Below are 27,761 nucleotides of genomic sequence, written 5' to 3'. Positions count from 1 at the left end.
ACAGTTCTAATTCCTGTGAATACTAGTGAATTAATGTGAAACCATCCAAAAACAATTCCAGGCAAAAGTTTGGCAAACTTAAAATGGACCAAAATATTTTTATATATTTAAATAGCATGGAGGTACTTAAAAAAAAAGAACAATTGGAATGTTTTGCACATGAAATGGTTTATAACACTTAGAATCCTCTGCACACAGTGCTGTATTTCTTAACAGTTTATTGTTAGGATTGTACGTATGCATGCATTACGTGCAAAATGCACAGTATGTGGTGAGAGGGATGAGTATGCCTTGTGGAGTATATACTTTGTACATGTTATATATAGTAAAGACAACTTACTTAGTCATATCAGCTCAGATCCAACTACGGAGTGAGAAATTAAAGACATTAATTCAGGCAACAAAATAGGGGCCTGAGAAGCACATGAGAATTGTTAAGAGAGAATATTTACTAGTACACTGCCCTTTTCTCATTTCCTAAAACCCACTGACATTTCTTCTGTTACCCATATGGCATGAGACAGGAAAATATAAGAAAAACTAGATGTTTTTAAACATACCATCATGGCTACTGGTATAGAATTAGGTATGACTGTAGCTAAATTTTACATAAAAATCTACACTACAACCCACAGAATGGGAGAAAATATTTGCAAATGAATCGACAGACAAGGGGTTAATTTACAAAATATACAAACAGCTCATGATCAATATCAAAAAACAACCCAGTCAAATATCGAAAAAACCCAATCAAAAAATGGGTGAAAGATCTAAACAGACATTTCTTCAAAGAAGACATACAGGTAGCCAAGAGCCACATGAAAAGATGCTCAACATCACTAATTATTAGAGAAATGCAAATCAAAACTACAATGAGGTATCACCTCACAATGGTCAGAATGGCCATCATCGAAAAAGCTACAAACAATAAATGCTAGAGAGGGTGTGGAGAAAAGGGAACCCTCTTGCACTGTTGGTGGGAATGGAAATTGATACAACCGTTATGCAGAACAGTATGGACGTTCCTTAAAAAACTAAAAATAGAGTTGCCATATGATCCAGCAATCCCACTTTTGGGCATATATCCAGAGAAAATCATAATTCGAAAAGATACATGCACTCCAATGTTCAATGCAGCACTATTCACAACAGCCAGGACACAGAAGCAACCTAAATGCCCATCGACAGAGGAATGGATAAAGAAGATGCAGTACATATATACAATGGAATACTACTCAGCCACAGAAAGAATGAAATAATGCCATTTGTCACAACATGGATGGACCTAGAGGTTGTCATACTGAGTGAAGTCAGTCAGATAGAGAAAGACAAATACCATATGATATCACTTATATGTGGAATCTAAAAAAATGGTACAAATGAACTTATTTACAAAACAGAAATAGAGTCACAGATGTAGAAAAAAAAACCTTATGGTTACCAGGGTGGGGGGAAGGGAGGAGGGATAAATTGGGAGATTGGGATTGACATATACACACGACTATATATAAAATGAATAACTAATAAGGACCTACTGTATAGCACAGGGAACTCTACTCAATACTCTGCAATGACCTATATGGGAAAATAATCTAAAAACGAGTGGATATATGTATATGTATAACTCATTCACTTTGCTGTACGGCAGAAACTAACACAACATTGTAAGTCAATTATACTCCAATAAAAAAATTTTTTTTTAAAGTCTACATCAGTTTATAGAGAGCACTCAGTGACAAAGAAACACAAACCTTGAACACATTTCAGTGTGATGTCGTGTGGTGACCTTGGCCACAGCTACTCTTTCATGAATGCAGTGCCTATTCTATGTCTGCCTGGGACAATGGAGAAAGAGGGAATGCTGGGGTCACAGTGTCTGATTCTATTTCTGACACCAGCACTTACTTGCTAAGTGACCGTCAGCAAGTCATTTAAGCCTCCAGTCTTTTGCTCATCTGTCAAAAGGCATTAAGAAAAATTATGTTTTAACCCTTAATGTGCTAGGCAAATTTCCCCGATTATCGTTTATCATGGTTTTCCTTTCATTGCAAAACTTATTTTAAAAGAAATAGAAAATCCAGGCAAATACTGGACAAACTGAAATGGAGCAAAACTGCTTAATATACCTAAAAGTGCCGAATAAAATGCAATTAAGTTATGCTGGTAATTGGTATGTGTTGAGCATCCTAAATCGCACTCTTTCACAAAGACACTTGGGCAAATCAGCCCAATGTCAACAGCAAACGAAGGCACTAGTCCTGTATTCTCTCTGATACATTATACCCACCAAAAGCTTCCACAAGTAATTTTTTTCTTCTAGAGACATTTTTCATGACTCTGACACCATTCCCATGAAACGTGACATTATAACAAATAGGATTGCCATGTCTATGAGATTTATCTTCACTCTCCTCAATACCATCATGCCTTGAACTGTGTATCGCTTACATGAAAAACGCAACCTCTTTTGTGCTCTGTGGTAGCTGGAAAGTTCATATGGTAAAAAGCTCTTCCTAGGGTGGATAAACTGTGAAATCCATTTTAAAATGAGGTTTTAATTACATTTCGCAATTCAGAGCCAACTTCTGGTTTTGGTGTAATTTAAACAAGAGTATTTTTCTCTTGCAGCCATCTGTTCCTTTTCCTCAAGCCTACACTTATGTCATAATATTGAAAATGTGACGTCATTCCCTCCTATGACATCACTAAACATCTCTGTACGATAAAGACCCAAGAAGGGAACTGAATCACGTGGGAGGAAGATGCCTGTTCAAATATAGATAATGAGGAATATGTAAAATAAATACATTGCAATCTGAATTATTTTTCTATTGCTTTTCATTCCCAGTTACTCTCTACAGTTGAAAAGACTGTTCCATAAAATTAATGCTTTATCACAAAAAAATCCTCTAAAAAAGACAAAAGAATCTTTAAAATACCTATGTATATGGGAATAAGCTAGTACATTAATGTGAATGCACCATCTGAATTGATGGTTTTGAGTTTGTGTGAAACCAGAGTTCCTGGTAATTTTTTTTTTTTTTTTTTTTGCGGTACGCGGGCCTCTCACTGTTGTGGCCTCTCCCGTTGCGGAGCACAGGCTCCGGACGCACAGGCTCAGCGGCCATAGCTCATGGGCCCAGCCGCTGCGTGGCATGTGGGATCCTCCCAGACTGGAGCACGAACCCATGTCCCCTGCATCGGCAGGTGGACTCTCAACCACTGCGCCACCAGGGAAGCCCCCTGGTAAATATTTAATTGAAGTAATAAATTATACTTTCTAGCCATAGACGATGTTTAGGCTGTACATTAAAAACTTACTTCATTCTATTCAGTTTCTATTTTTGACATTAAAAAATAAATTAATTGAAATTCATCAATTAAGAATTTTTCAGATTTTGCAGGTAAGTTGCAACTGTCATTAATAGTATAGAAATATACGTGAATAGTGTCTTAAAATTATATATTAACATTGAATTTATTAGGTTATAGTAATTTATATATTAATTTCTTTTAAACATTGTATTATAACTTTTAAAAGTTATTTTACGTTGTTACATCAACAATTCTAGGTGAGTTTCATAATTCTTTTAAGTAGTTGTTGAAGAACTCTCATAAAATTATAAAGAATCCCACATGACACTATCTGTACAAATACTCATTGGTTTTAAATTAAGAAATTCAGTGAAGAGGGAGACAGGATTTTTTTGGAGTTCTTTTGTGGTAAACAATTTTTATAATAATCAGTCATTGAAATTAAACATTGTTTTAAATAAATCAGTTATATATAAGCATCTCCTTATTATCGTATTTTTAAGTTAAAAAAATTTTTTTAATTACTTGGTCAAGTTCATAAGTTTTGGCACTGAAGATATTCTGTGCTTCTGTATGTGTAAGGCCCTGAGCTAGTCCAGTCTCAAACTACAGGGACACTCACAGTGCTTACCTTCCAGGCCCTGGAATTCACAGACTGGAGTAGCTGATGAATTCCAACAAAGTCACTGCACAGTATAATGGAAAGTGCACTAGCCTAGGAGTTCCTGGAATTCCTGGGTTCTTGATCACTTAAAAGACCCAAGCTTTAGTTTCTTCATTTCTGCAATCATGTTAATATGCAGCATCAGTATTTCACCAGTTCATTATGATTTTCAGAACCTGCCCTTTCCATGCTCGTGGTAGCATTTAATGATGCCAACATCTAATGAACTGCCCGTGACAGGCCCTTGATTCTCCTTCTACACTTCGGTCACTATGGGGACCGTGTCCCACTGCTTACTCTTCCTTCTTGCCCTATTCTGGTCAATGACAGGATTATTCACCCAGATGTTAGTCTAAAGTCCCCTCCCCTCTGCAGCCCCACATGTTAGAACCTGTCTACCACGCTAAGATCTCCAAACACAGCCCCTGTGATCTATTCCTCTGTTGTTCACTTAATTCAGGTCCTCATTGTCACCTGAACGACTGTAATTGTCTCCAAACAGGAACCGCTCCCTTAGCTCTGCAACCTAATCTAGCCTCCAAATTGCCATCAATTGGATCTCTGCAAACACAAATCTGATTACATTCCCCCACCCTGATTTACGATCCTTCAGTGGTTCTGTGTCACCTTCAGCACAAAATCCAAACATCTTGGTCATCTGGTCCCCACCCATCTCTCCATCTCATCTCCCACCCTCTCTGGTGCACAGGCAGAATCTGGGCTAAAGCCACACTGCCCGTGACTTTGAGTAACCTGTGCTGAGTGTTCTTACATGCTTCTCACACAACCTAGTTCGTCTGGTGGAAATACCCTATTCTCTGACCTACTACGCAGAGTCTTTCTTCAATATCCAACTCACCAGAGATTTTGTTCTCTATGAAGCTTTTCCTGGATGAGCCAAGCAGTGTTTGATATCTCCTTCTTTGTGTCACCCCAGTTCCTAGTAGTACTTTCTTAGACTTGGTAAGGTCTGAAAAGCCATTATGTGTTTCCATGTCTCTTCTCCTCAATAGACACTGATCTTGAAGGATGAGACCCTGTATTATTTGTCTTTTCTTCCCCAGCTCATACTTCATAGTAAGTAGATGATCAACAATTTCTTATTAGATGGATGGGTGGGTGGGTGGATGGATGGATGGATAGATGCGTCTCCCCTCATGCACTTTAGCTCTGATAAATTACAGCCTTATCTTCTAGAAATGACAAGCTCTTTTACCTCTCAATAGGTGTTCTTCTGGATTATCCATCCCTCACCGGACACTTAAACCCCACCAACCTACATCTGAATAGTTTTCTTCAAGACTCAACACAAAGGAGTCACCTCTTTCATGATTCTTTCATAATATACTTTGTATGTATTTGTACTATAAAAAGCTTTCAACACATTTAATTGTAATTATTAATTTAAATATCTATCTCCTTCCCTAGACTTTCAGTTTTTTGAGACAGCAGCTTAAATTTCTTATTCATAGGAGTATTTCTAGCACAAAGGCTAGCACGGGGTAGGTGATAGCACAAGACAGTAAATGTTTGCTGAATTAATTCATGAAGGTGGGCTTGAATGTATGAGATGAAATCATGTATTTGCGAGTATTTTGAAACTGTAAAAACCCAAGACAAATGTTAGGTAATGTCATCATCTTGATTACACCACGTGTTATATCCTTTCCTCTGCTTCTTAGTTCTTGCCTCCCAGAGAGCACAAAGATCCTTCTCTAAATTATCTCTTCACACAGACTTCCTTGTTCCCACTCAGAGTGCATTTTGACATTAAACTACACCCCTCAGCTCTTGGATCAGATCTAGAATATAAAGAGGTTTGAAAAACAGAATCAACTGTCTTGCATTTTAGAACTGGCCTTAAAACATGTATGTACATGATAACCATATTCTGAAAATGAAGATAGCCAAATGGCATCGGAGAACCATTTTCTTAGTTAACAGCAATATATTTGTCATAAATATAAGCCCGTTCCTTACACAGAGAGAGTCTGTTTACTGGTTGAAGAGCAAAAGTGTCAAACATGCAACAGAAGAAATGATATAATATGAATAACAAGAACAAATACTTGATTCAAACATCTCATCTTCCTCTTGGGAAACCTCAGGATATTTTACAAATGACATTGCAATCAACTTCATTCACCTGGAAGAAGGGACTTTCTCCAGGTGAAATGCAGTAGCTCTTCTGCATCTCAAAGTCACCTCATTGACTATGTAGGGCAAGAGGTGAAAGATATATACCTTAAAGGCTGGGGAAGACTGGAAAAAGAACGAATATAATTATTCATGGATATAGAATATGGAATGAGGAAAACTGGCTGCAGTTGACACCTTCGCTCTTATAAGAAGTGCTGTGAGATCACTGAGGGGCAGGACCTCCGTTTAATCCTCTTCTGACAGACGTCAAACAGAGTACATTTTCCCCTGGTACCATTTTGACATCTGGGGTCAATCCTTTCTCCAAGTGAAAAAAAAGTCACATGCATAAATGCAACTTCAGTAGCACCTTCACAGTCCCTGGAAGTCATCCAGCTGAATGTCAGTTTAATGTAGTTAAGTCACCTTGTTAGACATTCACGGTGCAAGGTGAGATGCTTTTGTGATGGGGGGTATTTCTCCATAGGTAGGTGCTGACGTAAGGAATGGAGCAGCTGAGGTGGGTGAATACCGTCATCACAAAAGGGGCAGCAGGGTCTAAGAACATGGCTTCTGGGCTTCCCTGGTGGCGCAGTGGTTGAGAGTCTGCCTGCCGATGCAGGAGACACGGGTTCGTGCCCCGGTCCGGGAAGATCCCACATGCTGCGGAGCGGCTGGGCCCGTGAGCCATGGCCGCTGAGCCTGCGCATCCGGAGCCTGTGCTCCGCAACGGGAGAGGCCACAACAGTGAGAGGCCTGCGTACCGCAAAAAAAAAAAAAAAAAGAACATGGCTTCTGAAGATGAATGCAATTTGCATTTATTCACCACCTCCTCATTTGGGAAGCTGAGACTTACAAGCTTTTCTGAGACTTAGTTTCCTCATCTATAAAATGGGGACGATCATACTTTTCTCATGTAGTTTTTGTAAGGATTAAATGAGATAGGGCCATTTTTTTGCCTGAGGATTATTGTTTTATTTTCTTGCTTCACCTACTTCTCCATCCTACCGCCTCATTAATAGCTAATACCAAACTCATTTTATTTTCAGGGCTGTCTTCTGAAAAGTATGTCTGATCATTGACCTACTTTTTCCCATGGATTTTATACCATGTTTCCTCCTTCAACAGGGAGAATTTAAGTGCACTCATATCTTAGTTGCCTTCACACTAATGTTCAGTTATCGAGGGTGTGTCACATCATCAAATGTCACTAATAATAATAATATGTATGTATGTAGGTACATACATATATGTATGTGTATATATGTATATGTGTGTGTGTGTATGTATATTTATCCTGGCTTTTTAATGACAGCAAATTTGTCTGCCTCCTTTTTAAACTGCATTCTCCTGATGGTCAAAATATCAGCTTAATTGCTTCTTTTCTGAAATCTTCTCCCCTACATATGACTGTGAAATTCTTAAGAGTGTTTTACAGAGGGACCATTTCCCTCAAAGACACACTCCTTTCTATGTGCTGTTCTACAGGGTAAGAATTCCCAGGGATTTTACATTTGAAACTTACATGTGTAGATGAATCTAATTGAACATGTTCGTCTCCCTCTAGAAAGTGATCCCTGCCTATGGTGCCATTCTTCCGATAACATTTCCAATACCGGCAGGATTTATATATAATTGACATCTGGAGATCCGGATGCCTATGTTCCCCATCCCTCTCTGAGATGAGGTTTTTGGAAGACCACATCCAGGAAGATCATTCAGGGCCTCGTGGTCCACTGTTAAGGCCCTGGCTTTTTCTCGGAGGGAAATGGGGAGCTATTGGTGGCTTGTGAGCAGAGGAGAGACCTGATCTGACTTAGGTGTGTAGATAGATTTTGGTTGCTGTATTGGAATAGACTGTAACAGAGCAAAGGTAGAGAAGTAGGGAGAGTACTTGGGAATCTATTGCAGGGATCCTGCAAGAGAAGATGGTGTTTTGGACCAGGAGGGTAGCAGGGGAGGTGGTGACATATTTGGATTCTGGTCCTATTTTGAAAGTCAAACCAAAAGTCTATCTTGATGGGCTAGATGTAGAGTGATTCAGAGGAAGAAAGAGGAGAAAGTTCCAAGATTTTTGGCCTGAGCACTGGATGGATGGAGTTGCCATCAACTTAGTTGGAGCAGCTGGTTTGGGGCAGGACATGAGGGGTTTAGTTCAAGGCATGTTAAGCTTGAGTTGCCTATTAGATATCCAAGTAGAGATGGCAAGCAATTAGGCGTGCAAGTCTGAACTTCAGGAGAGAGGACCTCATTATAGAAGACCCTTAATATATGCCACTTAATATTTGTAAGAGGCTTAGAGCAACATCAGGCTCCTAGTAAGAAAGTAAGCAATGGTCGCAATTAATATAGTTCCTTCTCCTCCTCTGACCATATTATTAGAAATATCCAAAATAACTGTAATGGTCAAATCCTGTCTATTATATGTTGTTTTGCTTTGAGCTACCGATTGAAGACCTCCACAAAGTACTCCTTTCTTACTTTTTGGATAACTTCCATTTTTCAAGTGCAGTTTTTGAGGGTACTGCAGGGAGGGAACTACATTTCAAAATAAAAATTAAAAAACACAATGTGCACACAAAGTCAATGTAATTCTGGAAAATGTCCTTGAGGATAAAATATGTAGCAGTGGGTCTTTCCTGGTGGTGCAGTGGTTGAGAATCACCTGCCAATGCAGGGGACATGGGTTCGAGCCCTGGTCTGGGAAGATCCCACATGCCGCGGAGCAACTAAGCCTGTGCGCCACAGCTACTGAGCCTGTGCTCTAGAGCCCACATGCTGCAACTACTGAAGCCCGCACGCCCTAGAGCCCGGGCTCTGCAACAAAGAGAAGCCCGCGCACCTCAATGAAGAGTAGACCCTGCTCGCCACAACTAGAGAAAGCCCGCGCACAGCAACGAAGACCCAACACAGACAAAAACAATAAAAAATTTTAGAAAAGGAAAAAAATACTAAACTTACCTCTTCCCCCTTATGTTATTTTAATTGTGTATATTTCATTTTTAAGCAGGGTTCTTTGGGGAAAACAGAATATGTTTACTATAGTAAAACACATATTCTTTTAGCCTAGTAATTTTGGAAGCAAAAATGGTCTCCATGGTAAGAAGATAGAAAAGAAGTGGTATTAATAGAAGGTAGCACAGAGCTAATATGCATTTTATAGCATAAAGGAAAGACTTTTTTAGCCTCCCTGCCTAAAACAACATCGTGAACTCTAAGTTACGCTAAATTGGTGAAGAGAATAAAAGGAGCCCGCTACGATATGATGGCTGAGTGAAAGTCAAGACCAACTCTCCGGCAGCAGCCCAGGACAGCAGCATCCTCTCACACTCGGACACAGAGGCTTAAATGGTCCTCCTAGGGTTTGGAAGAGAGGCTTTGAAAATACTTCTGACCTCTTAGAAGCAGATTTATAGACATACAATAGTGCTTTAATCCTTGCATCCTGGCATTGCAAAGGAGTAGGATATCAGAATGGATAAAACCCTAATAAGACAAGGATTATCTGATGTTGCAACTCTTCTCCAAGCCCATTTTGGATCCCAATCACTTCCTTCCTCTAGGTCCTTAACTCCCTTCACACAATGTTTAATGAGGTGTATTTTTTCCCTCACATTTTTTCCATACTGCCTCCTGGTAGGATTTTTTCTTTCTTTCTTTCCTATTTCTCTCTGTGCTTGAATCTCTACGATGGCATTTTGGGAGTTAATTTTAGGCATCCTTTTTACTTGTTAGAGTCTCAATTTCTTGAGATAATCTACTCTTGTTCTAGACTCGACTCTTCTGTCTGTAGCCTGCACTCATCCTATATTTTTCTCCTTTTCCCATTCATTTACATAGTCTTACAAAGAGTGATATTTTTACTATGATCTCTACTGAAGTGAGAAGATAGCCATAAAATTATCATAAAATAATAAATTCTGTTTAAAAAATAAACACACCAGAACATAAATATCTGTAGGAGTACCGCCCCTCCTTTTTTAAAAAAAAAAATTGCAATTGATATTCACATATGCTTTGGAATTAATTTTAGAACAGCTTTATGATCTTCACAAGAAAATCGCCCTGTTACCTTACCTTGGCTTCCTGTTTTATCCAGATCAGTATTACTCACCTAATTCTCCAGTCCTGAGGCCAAATTTCCTCTGATAGTTTCCACAGTTCACAGCAGTCCCACTAAGGATTTTCAAAGGAATACGGAGCATATCCTGAAGACAATTCTGAAAAAGAATGACAAAATTGTTTTGGAGATGGCAGCATAATTAAAATGTCTATGGTTCCCAAGTCCTTGAGATGGGAAAACACCCTTTTGGATGGGAATTTTCCCTAATTTCTGGTAACAAATTGAACTATTTTATAGTCACATCATAAAAGCCAACTAAAAAGTTCTTTTCCTTGATTTCAACTACATTCCAGTACATAGTGTGCTTAAAACTTTGAATCTGTATATGTGAAAAATATGCTCTTGTTTTTTTGTTTGTTTTTGGCCACACCACGTGGCACGTGGGATCTTAGTTCCCCGACCAGGGATCACATCAGCGTCCCTGCATTTGGAAGCTTGGAGTCTTAACCCCTGGGCCACCAGGGAAGTACCTGGAAAATGTGCTCTTAAGAGTAACAATATGTCTGTCTTATTGTCTCTAGGACTCTCCTTGACAAGAAGGAACTACTGGAGTTTGCTCAACTTGGCTGTTACTTGGAATATGACCTCTTTGGTACTGAACTTTTCCATTATCAGTTCAACCCGGATATTGACATGCCCAATGATAATAAAAGAATTAAAAGGTAAACATGATGAAATCTCTCATGGTATTTCCTTTTACCATCTCTTTTGGATTTTCTTATCTGGGTGGGTATTAGCACAGATTCAGAAAACAGTAAGCAGGCAGACCCAGGGACTGCAGAGAAAAACATATCAATGCTGTTTCAGGAAGGCAAATCTCTATATATTATTTTGAGGAGAAAATGAATCAGCCTAAGTAGGCGAAAGCTTCGCAAAGCCTTAGAAGTTCAGTGCAGATGGGCAGCTGATAAGAAACACAGACAATACTCAATCTCTGCTCCGACAATAAAAGAACAAAAGACATTTCCCTCTTTTTATTCTTAATGAAGTAAGCTGTTTCTTTCTCAGGTTGACCACACCTGAGGTCCTAACCTCCTATAATGAATTTTTGAAATGCTTTACTTAAAATATTCACTAAAGAGGTGACTGCAACTTACAGGCTACACGTATAATGTCTAAAGGTCAAACATTATATAAAATCCAACCTCTCAAAATTGTCCAATATTTTGTGGGTGAAAGCAAGTAATTGTACAATTCATTCTCTGCAACCAAGTGGAAAATTTCGGGAGTCAAGGCTGGATGCTACCTGGTTTGTCGTGGTTACATGGTGATATGAAGACTGAATGCACCAAGTTAGGGAATGTGGGAGGAGAAATAGATTTGGGATTGACAGGATGACTTTATCTTGGGAATATCGTGTTGCTATCCGGTGGGGCCCTGGGATAAGGGTGTGAAGCTCAGGACAGAGACTTGGACATAAATCTAGACATTGTTGGCTTGCATGTGACAGTTGGAAGCATGGGAATGAATGAGATCACTCAGAGAGGAGAACGAGGACAGAGCCCTGGTGACCACCAGCACTTAAGGGATGAACTCAGGAACAGACCCTCAGAGACAGGTTGAGAAATGTTCAAAGCGTTAAGAATATCAGGGAAACGCATTGTTATGAAAGTTGTTGGAGAAGAATACTTAAAGCAGAAGGGCTTGAACACTTGTAATAGGTGGCAGATATCAAGTGAGATAAAGACTGAAAAGTATCCATTGGATTTCACAATCAGGAAGGTTTTTTTGTTTTTTTTTTTTCTTTTTTGGCTGTGTTGGGTCTTCGTTGCTGCGCACGGGCTTTCTCTAGTTGCTGCGAGCGGGGGCTACTCTTCGTTGTGGTGCGCGGGCTTCTCATTGCGGTGGCTTCTCTTGTTGCGGAGCACAGGCTCTAGGCACACAGGCTTCAGTAGTTGTGGCTTGTGGGCCCTAGAGTGCAGCCTCAGTAGTTGTGGCGCACGGGCTTAGTTGCTCCGTGGCATGTGGGATCTTCCTGGACCAGGGCTCGAACCCGCATCCCCTGCATTGGCAAACGGATTCTTAACCACTGCGCCACCAGGGAAGCCCAGGAAGTTTTTATTTCAGTCCATAAGTGCAGTCTTGGCAGAAAGGGCTTGAGGCACGAGCAGAAGGTGACGAAGAGGACAGAGGCTACTCTTTCCAGAAGGTTGATAGTAAAGGGGAGCAAGGCTGGAGCTGGAAGTCCAGACAGGACCAAAGGAAGGTTTTGTTAGGAGACAGAGAGAGTGAATGCAGGGAAGTGGTGCCTAATCTACAGGGTTATTATAGAATTTATATGAAATAAAATATGCGGTTTTTGGCTGAGTGTCTGGGGTAGACGATGGAAGTGGTCAACGTTAACCTAAAAAAAATCTGGACAGGTAAGAGATATAGAGGAAGGCTCCTAAGGAGACAAAGAGATGGAATCTGGGCAGCCAATAGGAAAGGAAGTATACTTTCTCCATGGAAATGAGAGCAGGTGAGGCAGGTAATGGAGTGAGTGCAGACCAGTGTTTTGGTGAGAGGAACAGGAAACTGAGGACAGATGGTCCCGTGTGATCTCTAGGGTGCCTGTGCAGGAGACATGGTCATCTCCTGAGAAGGAAGGAATGGATTCAGGGCAGGCCCTTGTAGAGGAGGATAAAGGCTGGGCGTGGATGGTGAATGAATGAGAGAGAGACTATTGTGTGGAAGACCCAGCGGAGCCAGAGATCATGACTGCACGACTGTCTATTGGCACCAATGTGCATGATTTGGTGATTATTTTCCTAAAAAATGTTTTGTGTTTTGGTCGTAGGACCAAAGAAGTTTTGTGAGTAGAAGTAGAAGATGGAGACAAAGAGCTTGAGGGTTGGGATTCTGTCTGAAAAACGTGGTTGATATTGGGGAGACCACGGAGGGCTTGAGATGAGGGTCACGAGGTCCACGCTGGATGGAAGAAAGTGTAGAGAGAGATGGAGAGATGTCCAGGAATAACATAGCAGGGGAAAATCCCTGGATGCTTGAAGCAAGTGGGTGAATTCAGATCGTGGAAGAAGGTGAGCGAAAACGTAGAAGGATGGAACTCCTGGTCAGAGTGGGAAAAGGAAGGTTGAGTGGAAGTAGTTCTCCATGGCGCCAAGGAGCAGAACAGGGTTCTGACTGTAGAAAACTGGTTGGAATGGGAGTAAAAGCCAAACTGGAGCAGAGAAGTGATGTCCAGAAACTGTGAGGCTCAAGCAGCAGGAGTTGAACACATGTACATTAGGTTTGAGGGGGAGGTCTTGAGCCAGTGGCCACAGCTGAGACCTCCTGAGGGTCTTTCCCCTGGGAAGTCGATCTTTACATGTATGCTACTGTCCCTGTGTACTGGCACACCCCCTTGATGAACTTATTAACAGTAAAATAGGCTTCAGGTTTAATATCATCAGAGAGACTTGATTGATGTTACAGGAGTTTTATATATAAATATGGAGACACTCAGCTCTGCATGAGCAAACTGCTTTGACTGTTCTGACCAGAATCGCTAGGGCCTTTTATTATTTTTTTTCTACTACTCAAACCAGTTCTTTGATAAACAGATTTATTGGTTTGTTTGTTTGTTTTGTTTTATGATTTTAATTTCCTTGCCCAGGAGTACCACTCAATACAGGCAAACAGGTTTCCTAAGAGCCCTACTAGCTTGGACCATACTCAGAGGTGAATATTCTCTGGAATTTAAAATGGGGTGCTGTGTAGACCTTTCTCATCTTTCATGACCTCGGAACCATGATTTCCTGATGAATGCCCTCAACACACGTTTTACAATTCATCTTGGAAATAGGAAGTTTGCTCCCAGGACCTGCTTTGTTTCTCTAAGCCCGTTTATGGCAGTGAGCTGTATCTTCTCCACCCCTATGCTTTCCATGACACTCCTAGACCTGGAATAAAAGAGGGAATCTGAAGAGGGAGGTCTATGGGGATATGAGCTTTCACTGAGCTAAATGCAAACATTCTAGATGTATGGAAATACATCAAAAAGTATATATATGTGCATGTGTGTTTGTGTGTATCTATGTATCTGTGTATGTATGCATCCTTAATCTTTGTAAATTAAAACCATGCATTAAGTCCCTGGACTCAAGTACAGCTCACGGTAATTACTAAATGATTTTTGGGTTGTGTGTGTATCCCCTTGTCCCTACCTCCTGGGCACCTGATTTTCATCATTCATCAGTAGTCCTTCTCTGAGCCTCAGTAATCTTAAAGCTTTGACGTGCAAGAACAGAGAAGCACGCTTCTGCCTACCTCTGGTTTTCAGCACCAGAAATTCTGTGTCTAACACCTGTTTTCAATCTTATGCTCCATTTCTCCATCTTATTATATCTCTGCCTTTTCACACATTGTAGTCTCTCTCTAATATTTGTTTGCAAAACATTAACTCATTTGTATTTCTATAATTACTGTGATTTTTGTCTTCTCATCTGTAGTGGTTCCTTCCTTCTGGCGGTCTCCCTCTAAATACTGTTCTTCTACACAATGGCGCAGCATGTGAGATGATCTCTTATTTTAGGAGTGACCAGGCAGTTTTCTTGATAGTCAGGATATAATTATGTTTCTAGAGCCAGAACATTCTCTTTCTCATGAGATAACTAGTCTCCAGATTCTTGACTTAATGAGTTCTAAGGGTTCCTGTTTTGAAAGGAGTGTCTTTCCTTACTACTGAACAATTCAGTGACTTTGTGCTTCAGGATATGACACAGGCCTCTTACAGGAATATGTTTACACAAACGTGCCTCTGTAGTAATAAGATATCTCTTTTTCTCAGTCAAGGAAAAGAGACAAAAATGTTGAGAAATGCTCAGAAAATATACAGGGGAAAGTGTACCCTAAAATTTCCTGTAAGGTGATACTCCTTTTCAGTTGCAGATCAAGGTTTGTCACACTAAGTTTCAGCACTCTGCATGCATCTGTCAAATCTTTCTCTTTTTTCATAAACGATCATATAACTGCCTTAAATAATTCCCTTAAAGAGAGTTCATTCCAAAAGTAACTTCAGATCAGGACTTTTGGACATTATACAAATTTTAAAGAGGCAGATAATGCCCTACCCCTATATAGGGGTAGGTAGGGATATAGGGAATTCAGAGGTAGGGGATTAAGAGGTATAAACTATTATGTATGAAATAAGCTACAAGGATATATTGTACAACATAGGGAATATAGCCAATATTTTATAATAACTATAAATGGAGTATAACCTTTAAAACTTGTGAATCACTATACTGTACATCTGTAACATATACTATTGTACATCAACTATACTTCAATAAAAATAAAGAAAGAAAGAAGCAAATAATGATGGTGGCACAGCTAGCACTCTAAGTACTCTTAGGACACACATGAGGTACATGTGAGGTGAATGCAGATTTCTAGACAAAACACCCAGGTTGGCTCTTTTCTGGCATTCATTTAGCCTGCAAACATAAGATCTAATCTTTAAGTATAATTTCTTTTAAAATGTATATTCTCAGAGGGCAAGGCTTTGTGCTCAAGTTTTTTGATGTACTGGCCCACATTTTGCTTGCTGTAGTAGTTATTAAATATGACTCATGCACTAGAATGCCGAGAAATGCTATTGAAACAAAAAGGATACCTTTCAAATAATTAGCCCTTGGCGGAAGGCACTGCCCATCCATCTAGATCCATTTGGAAAACTAGGGATCAACAAGACAAGACAGAAAATGCCAGAGAACAGCCATGGTCTCCAAGCTGCATCTCCTGCCATCAGAGACCCATGGAAATCACGGCAGACACTGCCCAGGGTCCAGACCTATACAGATGGTGGCTGTCAGAGGTGACCGACTCACATTACAGATTACAGCACTTAACAAAGCCAAGAGGATTAGATGTTTAGACAATAGGCAGGAAGCCATTCTGTGGTCAACTGACTATAAATTTAAAGGAACAGCTCATTATTTATAGCAATCTTAATGAAATGGAAGGAAGAAAGAGGAAATTATTATTGGCCAATTTAATCCAATGCTCCCAGACTACTACTAAGTCAAAATTCCCATCGGCTTCAAAAGGACTAGTGCAGAGGGACCGTAACTGACCTTTTAAAAATGACTAGCAATCTAAAATATGACACAAATGAACCTATCTACGAAGCGGAAACAGACTCACAGACATAGAGAACAGACTTGTGGTTGCCAAGGGGGTGCCGGGTGGGAGAGGGAGGGACTGGGAGTTTGGGATTAGCAGATGCAAACTAGTATCTATAGGATGGGTAAACAACAAGGCCCTACTGTAGAGCACAGGGAACTATATTCAGTACGCTGTGATAAACCGTAATGGAAAAGAATATGAAAAAGAATATATATATATGTATAATGGGGTCACTTTGCTGTACAACAGAAATTAACACAACATTGTAAACCAACTAGACTTCAATAAAATTAATTTTAAAAAATAACTATCAAGCTCATCATACACCCTTCATTTTCAAACCAACTGATTTTACTCTCAGAATGTTTTACTTGTACAAAGATTCCTTTTGTTTCCCTATTTTAATCACAAACAGTCATTGATTTTATTTGCTAGGAGAAAAAGGAGAGACAGAGAGAATGAAATCTGAAAAATGGGTCGACTAAGCGAGGCATTTTAGAATGGAGAGCTGGGTACAAATCCAGAATAAAGTTATTTAATAAAATGCTAAAGTGGCCATTTATTCAAACTGGCACATCCTATTAGAAGCTGTCTTTAATGCAGGATTGCCAGGCATTGTCATAAATATCACAAGCTAGGAATTTCTGTGTGCAGGGAATAAGGATCATGTTCCTACCAGGATGCGGTAATATCTTTATCATCACCACACAGTATTTATTAAGGGTCTCCCAGGACACGTGCCTAACACGTGAAATAACCTCAGGCCAAGGGAAGACGGTATCTTTATGACAACACAATAGGTTTATGAGTAAAAAGTTTAGAGCACCCTGAAAATTGTAAACGTGAGACCGATGCCGTATAATGAGTTAACATTTTTCACAGGGTACGTCTTCTGGTGGATGAGGGCTATGAAGATCGAATTCTGATGGCACATGACATACATACGAAGCATCGGCTGACGAAATACGGAGGTCACGGCTATTCTCATATACTTACCAACATTGTTCCTAAAATGTTGTGTAGAGGTATAACTGAGGCTGCACTTGATAAGATACTGATAGAGAACCCCAAGCAATGGCTAACTTTCAAATAGGATGGTTGTTCTGAATTCATACCTTGAGTATAAAGCTTGCAGGGAACAGACAGTGATTTCAAACCCACTGTGAGATATTAATCAGAGCTACATTGGACTGACAGAGCATTTCCTTTTTATTGCCTTCTCAGAAACTGGCTATTATATCTGTACCTTTAGAGAGTTACTGAGCCTAATTAAGCCCTATTGTTTTTCCTTAACAAAATAAAGACAAAAGTACCCATATCCAAACAATGATTTACAGTCTACATCCCCTTAGTGGAGTTTTGCTTCCTTTTGTTTTGTTTTCTTAATCTATCACCAGCACTCCATGAGAAAATTTAAAGTGTTTCTAGTTAAATTACCCCTTTCTGGAGCAATCTAATGTTTCTTGTAATATTGATGATTCTTCTAATTATCCTGCTGTTCTTTAATTAATGCTTAATGAATAATATGGCACTTCAAAATAGCTTCTGCAGCAAGGGAAGTTGAATTTTGAGACTTTTTTTCCAAAAGATACTGTAATATAATTACCAATTCACAATGGTAAAAATATTGTGGAAGGTTAATTATATGCTGTTCACCTATCTATATATACTGATAATAAATCAGTTTTGTTGCCTGTGGCTTTCTGGTATCCAGTTTTCCTATAAATTTTGTTGTGTTTTGAAAAATTTGTACAAGGGGACATGAACACATAACATAGTACTCAATTATAAAAATTCAATCATAAAAGTCAAAATATATTACATAATATAGTTTAATGAATCATTACATTTATAATAACAAAGGCCACAATTTAATTAATAATATAGAATGCAAAAAAAAAAGAGAAATGTTTGCCTTATATATATTCTCTTTATTTCCTTTACCTTTTATTTTTCTTTCCTTGGGCCTGAACAGAGAAAATAATGTTTACTTATCTGAAGAAAATGTCAGATCTATTAGAAGTGACAGTATGATTCTAGAGCCAACTCTTTAAAAGACACCCAGCCCTGATGTTTTGTGTAAATAAAGCCTTTTTAAAACTCTTAGTTCATGTGTTCTGCTGTTTATAAACTAATGTTTTGGTTGAATCCTTTACTATGATTTGTTACCTAAAAAAAAAAAAAAAAAAAAATCTCCAAACCCTTACTGCTAATTCCTCTTTGATAAATACATACTGTTAAATGGAAATAAAATCCACTGCAATTCCTTTATGAGTTATCTTACATATTAGAAAGGCCAAATAGAATTAGTCATTATTCTTGATAAACGGGCTTACATGTTTTTAATCATATAAATCATGAGAGTTACTCAGACCAAGGCATTTAAACCAAGCAAACAGCACATTCAGATGGGAACACCAGGCATAACTCTTTTGGAAAGTTGAGGTTGGCTAAATAAAAGATATTTCTGTGGATCAACGATGATCAAGCTTTCTGTGTATTAGAACAGAAAGTATCCAAGAGGAATGAGCCAAACAGAACAAACTAATTCCTTTAAATGAAAAAAATGCAAATGTCCTTCGCCAGTAAGACAGGCAGATTTTTCAATCTCTGTTTTTGAAATCTACTTCTCAAAGAGTCTTCAAAGGCACCTGAGAGTGGAACAGATTTTTCATTGTAATAGTGGAAGTTGTCTGATAGTTAGGATGTATCAACATGCATTTTAAATCTTTTTCTTAGATTAAAGAGATGGCTTTTGGCAGTGTACTTTAACCAGAGAGGAAGGATTTACGCTACTCTCAAAATCTACTTTACTGTCAGCTTCAGTCCACCTGAGAAAAAAGAAAAAAATTGCTCATTCAAATGCATATATTTCATAAACACTGCAAAGGACAGCTACTTCGTCTCTGCAGTCCTAACAGTAACAGTTGGCCACAGAATGCAGTGAAAGTATTGATTGGCATATGGTAATAAAGAAGCCACAGACCTAATTTACAGACACATGATTTCTGGGGCATTTTAACCTAATAAAATTTAATTTTCTGGATAACTCTTAGAAGTCATCTAAATTATTTTGCTACTCCATATATTTTTGTCTTCCAAAATATATTTCAATCCAAAATAAGTCAAATAACTTATGCACGTTTGTGTGTGTGCCTACACGTACATTTCTTTAAATTAAAATTTTGGGGCTATACAGCCATTGTGCCTACGGTATGAAGCCATATATATATTTCATCTAACATATATATATGTACACATACATATATATATGTAGCAGGTATTTGTATAAAATATATACACTTTATTGTCGTATTGGTTATATGTGAAATTGTTCATTTTGAAATAACCTCAGGCCATGACTTGTAGTAACTATTTGAAGGCCTTACTTAGTGTCCCCTTGGTGACGCATGCACCAGTGCAAATTAAACCTATATGCATTGGGTTACGTATAATCTTTTGTTCCAAAGAAGGCAAAAGCCTCAGTCTGATTTAACACCAAAGAATAAATTTCTCTGACTTTCCAAGTAAACCTAAATGCATTCTATTGACAAACTGGACACAGGGGGATTTTCTAAATACCATACGTAATTACACATTTACACACTTAGAGGGTAATCCTATGATACAAGTTCAATCTCTACTTTTAAAGACTATCACCCGAAAAGAGAGGAAAGAAGATTCCTAAGAAAAAGAATGTGAAACATGATCACAGGCTTGGGAATTCCCTCAAATCCAGAAAATTCCAGGTTAAGGCTTAAAGTTGAATCATTCCCAGGTCTAGCTCTAAGGTTAACAGGAGTACAAGGCAAACAATTTCTTTGGGGACAAGCAGCATTATGTCAACGAGACCTCCTCCTGCAGGGTAAAAATCATTCTTCCCCACTCTATGAATGGACCCCGAGTATCATAATAAGTAGGTAAACTCACAAGAACCAAAGCTGACATATGGATAAAAGCAGCAAGATCACAGTACACCAAAGTATCATATATATTGAAGAAATAATTCAGTGTCTTAGATTTTTCTGTAAAAATTTGTGATCTATATAGGACTTCATTCACATGGACACTAACAATAGGAGGATTTGCTTTGGCGGTAGTGGATCAACATCTGCTTATCTTGTTTTTAATATTTTTTTTTACATAATGTTTCTGAGTATACAGATGTGAGTCAGGTAGCATTTGAATTCCCCACATACACACAGCTGAGGTGCCCCGCATCCGGCATCCCCTGGGGTCCTCGATTCACTGACATTAGCCATACGAATCCAGTGTCCAAACTCAGAGTAATAAGCTTAGTTTTTGCATGATCAGTCAGCATAGATAATAAATCCAGAAAATGTGCTGTATTTGTTGTTGTTTCCTCCATGGGCTTTCCCACCATCTAATTTGATGTAGACTTCGTCTCCTGGCTCCAAATGAAGAACCACACTATTGCTCGCATAGTCGTAATTCTGATCAGCGTCTTGGGCGATCGCGCTAGCACGCACCTGCATGAAACAGACAAGAATTAGAATTTGTAAGAGAGAATTCTCAGGCTTTCTTTTTCTTTTTTTAACATCTTTATTGGAGTATAATTGCTTTACAGTGGTGTGTTAGTTTCTGCTTTATAACAAAGTGAATCAGTTATACATATACATATGTTCCCATATCTCTTCCCTCTTGCGTCTCCCTCCCTCCCACCCTCCCTATCCTACCCTTCTAGGTGGTCACAAAGCTCAGGCTTTCTTTTCTTTCTTTTTCTTTCTTTTTCTTTTTTTTTCCATTCACACAGCATCATAAGCAGACTGGCTGCCATGGCACTGAATTTAGCACAGCCAAGTCCACCTTGGCCTTGGGGCTTTATGAGGATATCTTTGTAACAGTTTCGACTATGTTATTGGAAAGGAGAAAATAGTGCTTTTGTGAAGGTGATTCGAACAGTCTTTGTTTTTCTTTTTACTGTATGTTGTAAACAATGCATACCACTCTATTCTCTTCCTAAATCATGACTTTTTCTAATTCCTTGTGACTCTGTGCCCAATCACTTCTTGAAATGGTCATTTTTTGCATTTTAATTAAAGCCAAGCAGCAATATCCTAACCAGCTGTTTGAGTACAGAAGTTCAATCCAAACTTCTGTTGGTCCCCATGATTATTAGAAAATTGAGATCCACAGTACATACAGACTCAAAGAAATCCCACTCCTGTAACTCTACTATACAGGAAGAAAAAAAGAAAAATCCTTTCGATTTGGGGCTTTCAAAATCTAATTCAAGGGAAAGCCCCTGTACCCGAAGCTTAACTCAATGAAACATCTTTGGTTTAAAAGTCTTCAGAGTTCTTTTTTCTATCTGTGCCTTTTTATCACTTAATTGTGATGTGTGTACGTAAATAAGCTACTTAATTTCAACACATCTAAAAGTTATAGAAGGAACTACATTTCTATAATTTGAAGTCTCTAAAATTTCTAAATTTTTTGGAATGATCTCATTGAATACCCTTTTATATTGAGGTGATTCTAAATGTGTGGTTTGCTTTGAGGATGGAGATTTGCTTCTAATCCACTCAGGTTGAGCCTGTGATCTCATTAGTGAGCTGACAGACATTTGCAAACAGTCCAATTGCCCATCATATCAAGTAATATGGACATTCTGTCACATCCTCAACTCCAATTAGGCTTCATATCCGTTTAGCTATATTTTGATTCTGACTTGGAAAAAAATTTTTCAATAGTCAGACTTGTACTTGATTTATTTCAGTAAAACATCTACTTTGTGGCTTGTTTCTGTTCCACTGTAATGATATTTCTCCGAATAACACAGCAAGTGATTTAGTGGTTTTGTAAACCTGCACTATGTAATAATGCATGACTTGGGGTGCAATATGTGGGATTTTATCACTTGGCAAAATGAGAGAAATGAGACATAAGTCAAGAATTTCCGTGCCTTTCTTTCAAAATTTAAATGACTGGTTTTCAAATTAAATTTTCATGTGGTATGTTCTCACATTAATGCTGAAATGTTAAAAAAGGAGAAGACTCTTTGACACTGCTGAACTTGTAATTTGAGTAGTATTTAAAAAATTTATTCCTGGATATCACATAGCAAAAGGAGAAAAGGGCTTAAAAGATTCAGAATTGCTTAACATTGCACTGACCCTAATAAAATGAAAGCAAAATATAATTATGCTCACAAGCACTGACTTAAACGTACACACCAATTTAGTGAGTTGATCTGCTTTGACCATTAAGTAATAATACAATTTAATGTCATAATATTTCCTAGGAATTAATCACTAGTTTATAGGAGTTGGATGCTTTGATTCATTAATTTCATCTAGTCATTAGTTCTCAGGGAAAAAAATCTACAAGGAGGAAGAATAGTACTCTTAGGACCTGGTTTTTTTTAATGTGTGGATTTTTAATGGGTGAGAAAAATTAAAATATAAAATACTAATTAGCTATATTAGTAATATATTAATTAATTATCAGTCTATGATATACTTTTCACCTATGATTAATAACCAGACACACATTTTTAATTAGTGCTTTAGGTATTTAGTATTAAGTTCTATGGGTATTATGCTTTAACATTGTTTTCTACATGAGGGCATTTGGGAACTGGGATTCATTAAAATCACTTGATTTAGAGACAACAGTCTTAAATATCTATCTATCTATCTATCTATTTATATATAAAATGCAATTTTTATTCCATGGGATATAACCACAAGCCCACAAAATTGTTACCATTATTTATTCAGTAGGTGTTACCACAAAAACCTGCAAATGCATTATTATGTTCCCACAGACTGGAAGGTTACCCTTATGGTTTTCACTTCCTTTGTTGGTTAAAGCCAGTGTGATTGCTTTTTAATGAAAGTGATTCTCTAAGATTTTAACCATAAGACTCTCCCAATTAAATACCTGCCATACTCCAGAGTACTTTGCGTGATTTTAGTATGCCTGCTCACCTGATCATACTCTAAAGGTATAATGGGACTTGAAATTTCAAGCTGTAGTATCCAGCCCAGTAACTTCCAACAATTCTTCCTTTAAGCCATCAGACTATTGAGGAAAGTAATGCATCCACCCTGGAGGCTATTTTCAGGTTCCTAAATGTACACAGATTTCAGCATTTTCTCTGACGATATGATGCATCCTTTCCTTAGCCCGATATACCCATTTCTACCTAAATGTACTCTAATATCTTTCCATCCCATAAGTTAACTATTTAGATTCCGCTGATCTTTAGTGCACATTTCACAGCCCCTAAAAAGATAATTCATTTGACATTTCATTAATCTTGCTAATAAATGAATAACAGCCCACAAACTGTCTTGTTTCCAATATATGTCATGTTCAATGGTGCCATAACTAATAAATTCTTAGAGTAAAAACTAGTCTTTAATTATTTTATAGTTCTAACCTTAAGCCAGTTTTAGTTTTTATTAGAGTGGCTTATTAGAGTGGTATTATAGTGATTGGATTCAAATGGCAGTATTTTTTATTCAGGTTTCCTGCTAAATGTATACAAACATTTAAAAAAAATATTTCCAGTCTCTATGGAAAGCTATTTGAGTCCAAGTTTTGCCTTTAATATGCATTGTCATGGGCTTTTTAGACATGGTAAGATTAAAATTAGGTTGATGGTTTTATGGGGAATATGAGAACCGTGGTCCTTTCAGTGCTGTGTTTGTGAGGATGTAATGGGCTATGCTGCCTTAGCATTATCTTATTAGGGAGGGTTTATCATTAGAGACAATATTTATGGTAACATTTGCTAATTTAATTAATCGCTACTGATGCTCTCATAATTTCATTTTCATTGTACTTCTGTGGAATCATAAACAAAAGGTTAAGTGGCGCATCAGGTTAATTTACTGGCCTTTGATGTTTCCATCTGTGATCCTGCATTCAAACACAAAGCATAAATAAAATGGTTCTCATGTGGTTATGGTCCAGAGGCATTCCTCTATCCTAGAGTGAACTGCATTTTTAGTTTAATTTTTTTGTGCTTCTCAAATCCACTTAATCCATAGAACATTACGCTGACATGGATCTCTGAGTTTCTGTTTTATGAAAACAAATTAGGTCAGCTCAGAGGGGGGAACTGCCTTCCATCTAAGAAGTGATCAGACAAGAGCAAAATTGAAAATCAGGGATAAACTCTTTCTTTAATATTAATTAAAGAAGGATTTTTAAAGATTCCTCATTTGCAACGCCTGCAGACCAGACTTTACAAAACAGTTCTATTCTAGATATAGAATTCTTTAACAGTAATATTGTAATAACCATTTTGCAAAACAGTCCGTGCTGAACTCGAAAATATATTGTTTTCTACTATATTTGTTTTTCTGAATAACTTGTTGCTCACCTTTTGTAGAAGTATCAGCTTAATAATGCCAATGAAAAGCATTATACATTTTAAGGTCAGCTGTTGTGCCTTTTTTTTTTTCCTTCCCCCTCCATCCTCATAGAATGTACATGCTAGTATGATACAAAGAAGCATGCTACACTCCCAACAATGAAAAAATTAAAAAAACAAAATGCACATAGAACACATATATGGAATGGTTTTCTTGGAATCTTTACCTGGGCTTCAGCATCAACATTTAAACTAATTTAAGTGTACTGTTACCTAGCTTTTCATGCAGTTGCAATTTCCACGTACTTAAAGAAGTGTGTTTTTATACATGGATAAAACTTGAATCTTATTCTATTTGAATTAATACCTCTAAAAACAATCTCTCCAGCCTGATAGTATTTGCCAGACCTAACCTTTGAGTCAGAAGACAGCCAATTTGTAAATAAATGGGTGTCTCATCAGTGCCTGCTGAGGGGCTGTTCACAAGGCATTTTGTTAGGGTGACACAATAGCTCTATTTTTGTACAATGCGTCATGGCCTTTTTAGCCATTTACCTATAACTATCCCACTGCTCTGTGAATAATTTTTATTTATCTTAATATTATTTTCATGCATAATAACTATAATAAACAACCCTGTCAGTGCCTCCTGGTGGCCATTTTTCCTCTTTTTGTTCTATGTGACCTTAGGGTCCCTTAAGCTATTTACTTCTGAATTCCTTTAGAAGTGAGGGGTGGTAGGTAGGGGGAGGGACAGGATATTTTGTCCTTCCTCTTATACGTTTAGGGTATTTGTCTTTCACTTTGGAAGAATTCTGACACTGTGAATTAGGACTTTGGAATAAAGTCTGCTTTTAATGTTGCTGAACAGAAACCTGGGTTATAGCTAGAAAGGTCTGAATTCAAGGGAGAAGTGACCTGAGCCGGAGAGCCCTTGTAAAATCACAACTGGCCACGGCAGGGTAGGGGAGCCACTCCCTGGACCACCCAATAAACAAAGTTGAAGCCCAAGCATTCAACCCAGACTGCAGGCTGCAAGGTCTCCCCCAGCGGCTGCTGATTCAGCGCTTTCAGAGGGTCTGATTACACTTTGAGGTAATTATAAATATTATTTTCCTCCCCCGATGAAGAGCTGGGACACACTTTGGTTTTGCAATGACCGCGAATTTCTCAAGCAAACGGGGAAGTGGCCCCAGCATAACACTGCAGACCAGTGGCCCTTGTGGCAGCACCGGTCGTCTCGGCTCAGGAGAGCAGGTCCTCTGGCCGAGGGCTGATCTCAGGCTATTTCACAGCCAAGGCCAAGGCCACTGCCGCCTGTGAGCAAAAGGCTGGGTTGGAAAGACCCTCACGCAGGCGCCCTGGGGCTCGCTGGCAGTGAGGCCCAGAGCCCCGGGGCTGGGCTCTTCCGCCCGGCCTCCCGACCACCTGCCCGTGCGCCCTCCTCCTCCAGCCGGTGGAGTTTGGGCTCGGTGTCTGCGAGCGTGCTTTATGGCACAAACCCGGAGTCTCAACTTTTCCTTTTGTTAGCGGCACTCATTACATCTCCCCTTTCTTCAGCTGAAATCTAAAGCAGAGTTTTTGCATCTCGAATCTGACTATCTGTGAGTTTCCCGGGGCTGGGACGCCGCAGGGACCTTGCGACCGCCGGCCCCGTGGTTCTGCCTCGGCCTTGGACGCGCCCGGCTCGGACTCACTCCTTCGCGCCCCTTCTTTCTCCCTTGGGCCCCGGTCTTTCTCCCCCGGGTCTGTCACCCTGGCACGCCCACTCCTGACTCCCCCAGCCCTCCCATCCCCGCCAGGGCCTGACAGTGACCCCGCACGGCTGAGCACCCCGCAGCCGGGGGTCGCTCGCTGCTCCGGGACTCCCCGCGGTGCACAAACTGCCCCGGGGACCGAACCTCGGCTTGCACCCCTCGAGGGTCGCGCGCACCAAGTGCAGGTCCCGGGCTCGGGAACCACCGTCTCCAGGCTGCCGGGCGCTCTTTGGCGTACGACCCTAGCCTTCCCGGGGTGGAACGGCGTTGCCCCTCGCTCTCGGCTCCCGGGAGCGAGGCTGCCGCGCCCTTCCTCCGCGGGCTCCCACCCCCATGCCCGGGGTCTCCTCCCTCTCGCCTGCACCTTCCCGCGCTCCCTCCCCGCCCTCCCCGCCGCCTGCCCGCGCTCACCTGGTTGTTTTTGCAGAGATCGGCCCACATGCTGGTGCCATCCCCTCCGCGCATCAGGACGTGGTAGGTGAAGAAGTAGATGCCCGGGATGGAGCAGGTGAACTTGCCCGTGCTGGGATCGTAGTGGTTACCGAGGTTGGTGACCACGTCGTCGAACTTGAGCACCTCGTAGCCTTCGTGCTGCCGCTTGAGGCCGGCGTAGAAGGCGATCTTGGGCACCGTGCTGTAGGTGGCGGCGCTGATGGCCCCGGCCGCGTTCAGGCCGGGCGCCCCGGGAGGGCCCGGCAGGCCTTGGCGGCCGGGCTCGCCCTTCTCGCCCGGGGGGCCCGCGGGGCCCGGCGGCCCGGGCTCACCGGGGGGCCCCCGCGGGCCCGCCTTCCCGGGCCTGCCTGCCTCGCCTTTGGGGCCCTGGATGAAGGTGGGCAGGGACTGCATGAGGCCGCGGTCGGGCGTGGCGGCCGTGCTGGGCGCCTTGGTGCCCCCGTAAGGGTCGCAGACCATGCGGCAGGTGCCCAGCATCTCGTAGTGCGCCGACGTGCCGGCCGAGCTCACCAGCACCGGGATGAGGACGACCAGCAGAAGCACCATCACCACCCCCAGCGCCCCGGCGGCGATCAGGCGCCTCCTGCTGCCCACCAGCCGGCTCAGCGCGGGGCGATCCTCTTCTCTGCTTTTGGACAAAATTTTGAAGGTTGGGCGGGGACCTCCTCAGAGCCGAAAACAGCCCCCTGTGAACCCCGAGTCCCCTGGGCGGGCGCGCGCCGGCCGCTCCTCGCCTGCTCTCGCTCCCCCCCAGCCGAGGCTGCGGCTGGGGAGGGAGCTCGGACGCCCGGCGACTTGCGCGCAAGTCCCCGAGCAGGGGGTGGGGTGCGCGGGGCGCCCTCTCGCCGCCCGCGA

General features: G+C 40.4%; 2 protein-coding genes across 3 annotated transcripts in view; one reads left to right on the top strand and one right to left on the bottom strand.

The window, feature by feature from the left end:
- PTER (phosphotriesterase related) overlaps positions 1–17,442 on the top strand; it is a gene marked incomplete at both ends in the record, with an annotated part of 28,445 nt that extends 11,003 nt beyond the window's left edge. The window contains 2 exons of one of the 2 annotated variants that reach the window (XM_079700285.1): positions 10,763–10,903; positions 17,232–17,442. In XM_079700285.1, the coding sequence (XP_079556411.1) occupies positions 10,763–10,903; positions 17,232–17,442 (352 nt within the window). The remainder of the gene's footprint in view (positions 1–10,762; positions 10,904–17,231) is intronic. The other variant, XM_079700286.1, reaches the window with a different exon arrangement.
- Positions 17,443–20,659: 3,217 nt separating this feature from the next.
- On the bottom strand, positions 20,660–27,452 carry C1QL3 (complement C1q like 3; the record flags this gene model as incomplete). The annotated part of the gene is made up of 2 exons (XM_079701125.1): positions 20,660–20,839; positions 26,865–27,452. 2 exons carry the CDS (start codon positions 27,450–27,452, stop codon positions 20,660–20,662), a joined length of 768 nt encoding a protein of 255 aa, XP_079557251.1.
- Positions 27,453–27,761: the final 309 nt, after the last annotated feature.

Source organism: Hyperoodon ampullatus (assembly GCF_949752795.1).
Source record: "Hyperoodon ampullatus genome assembly, chromosome: 3".
Lineage (NCBI taxonomy): Eukaryota > Metazoa > Chordata > Mammalia > Artiodactyla > Ziphiidae > Hyperoodon > Hyperoodon ampullatus.
Note: the sequence above shows the minus strand (reverse complement) of the source record. Positions and strands in the feature narration are given on the sequence as shown.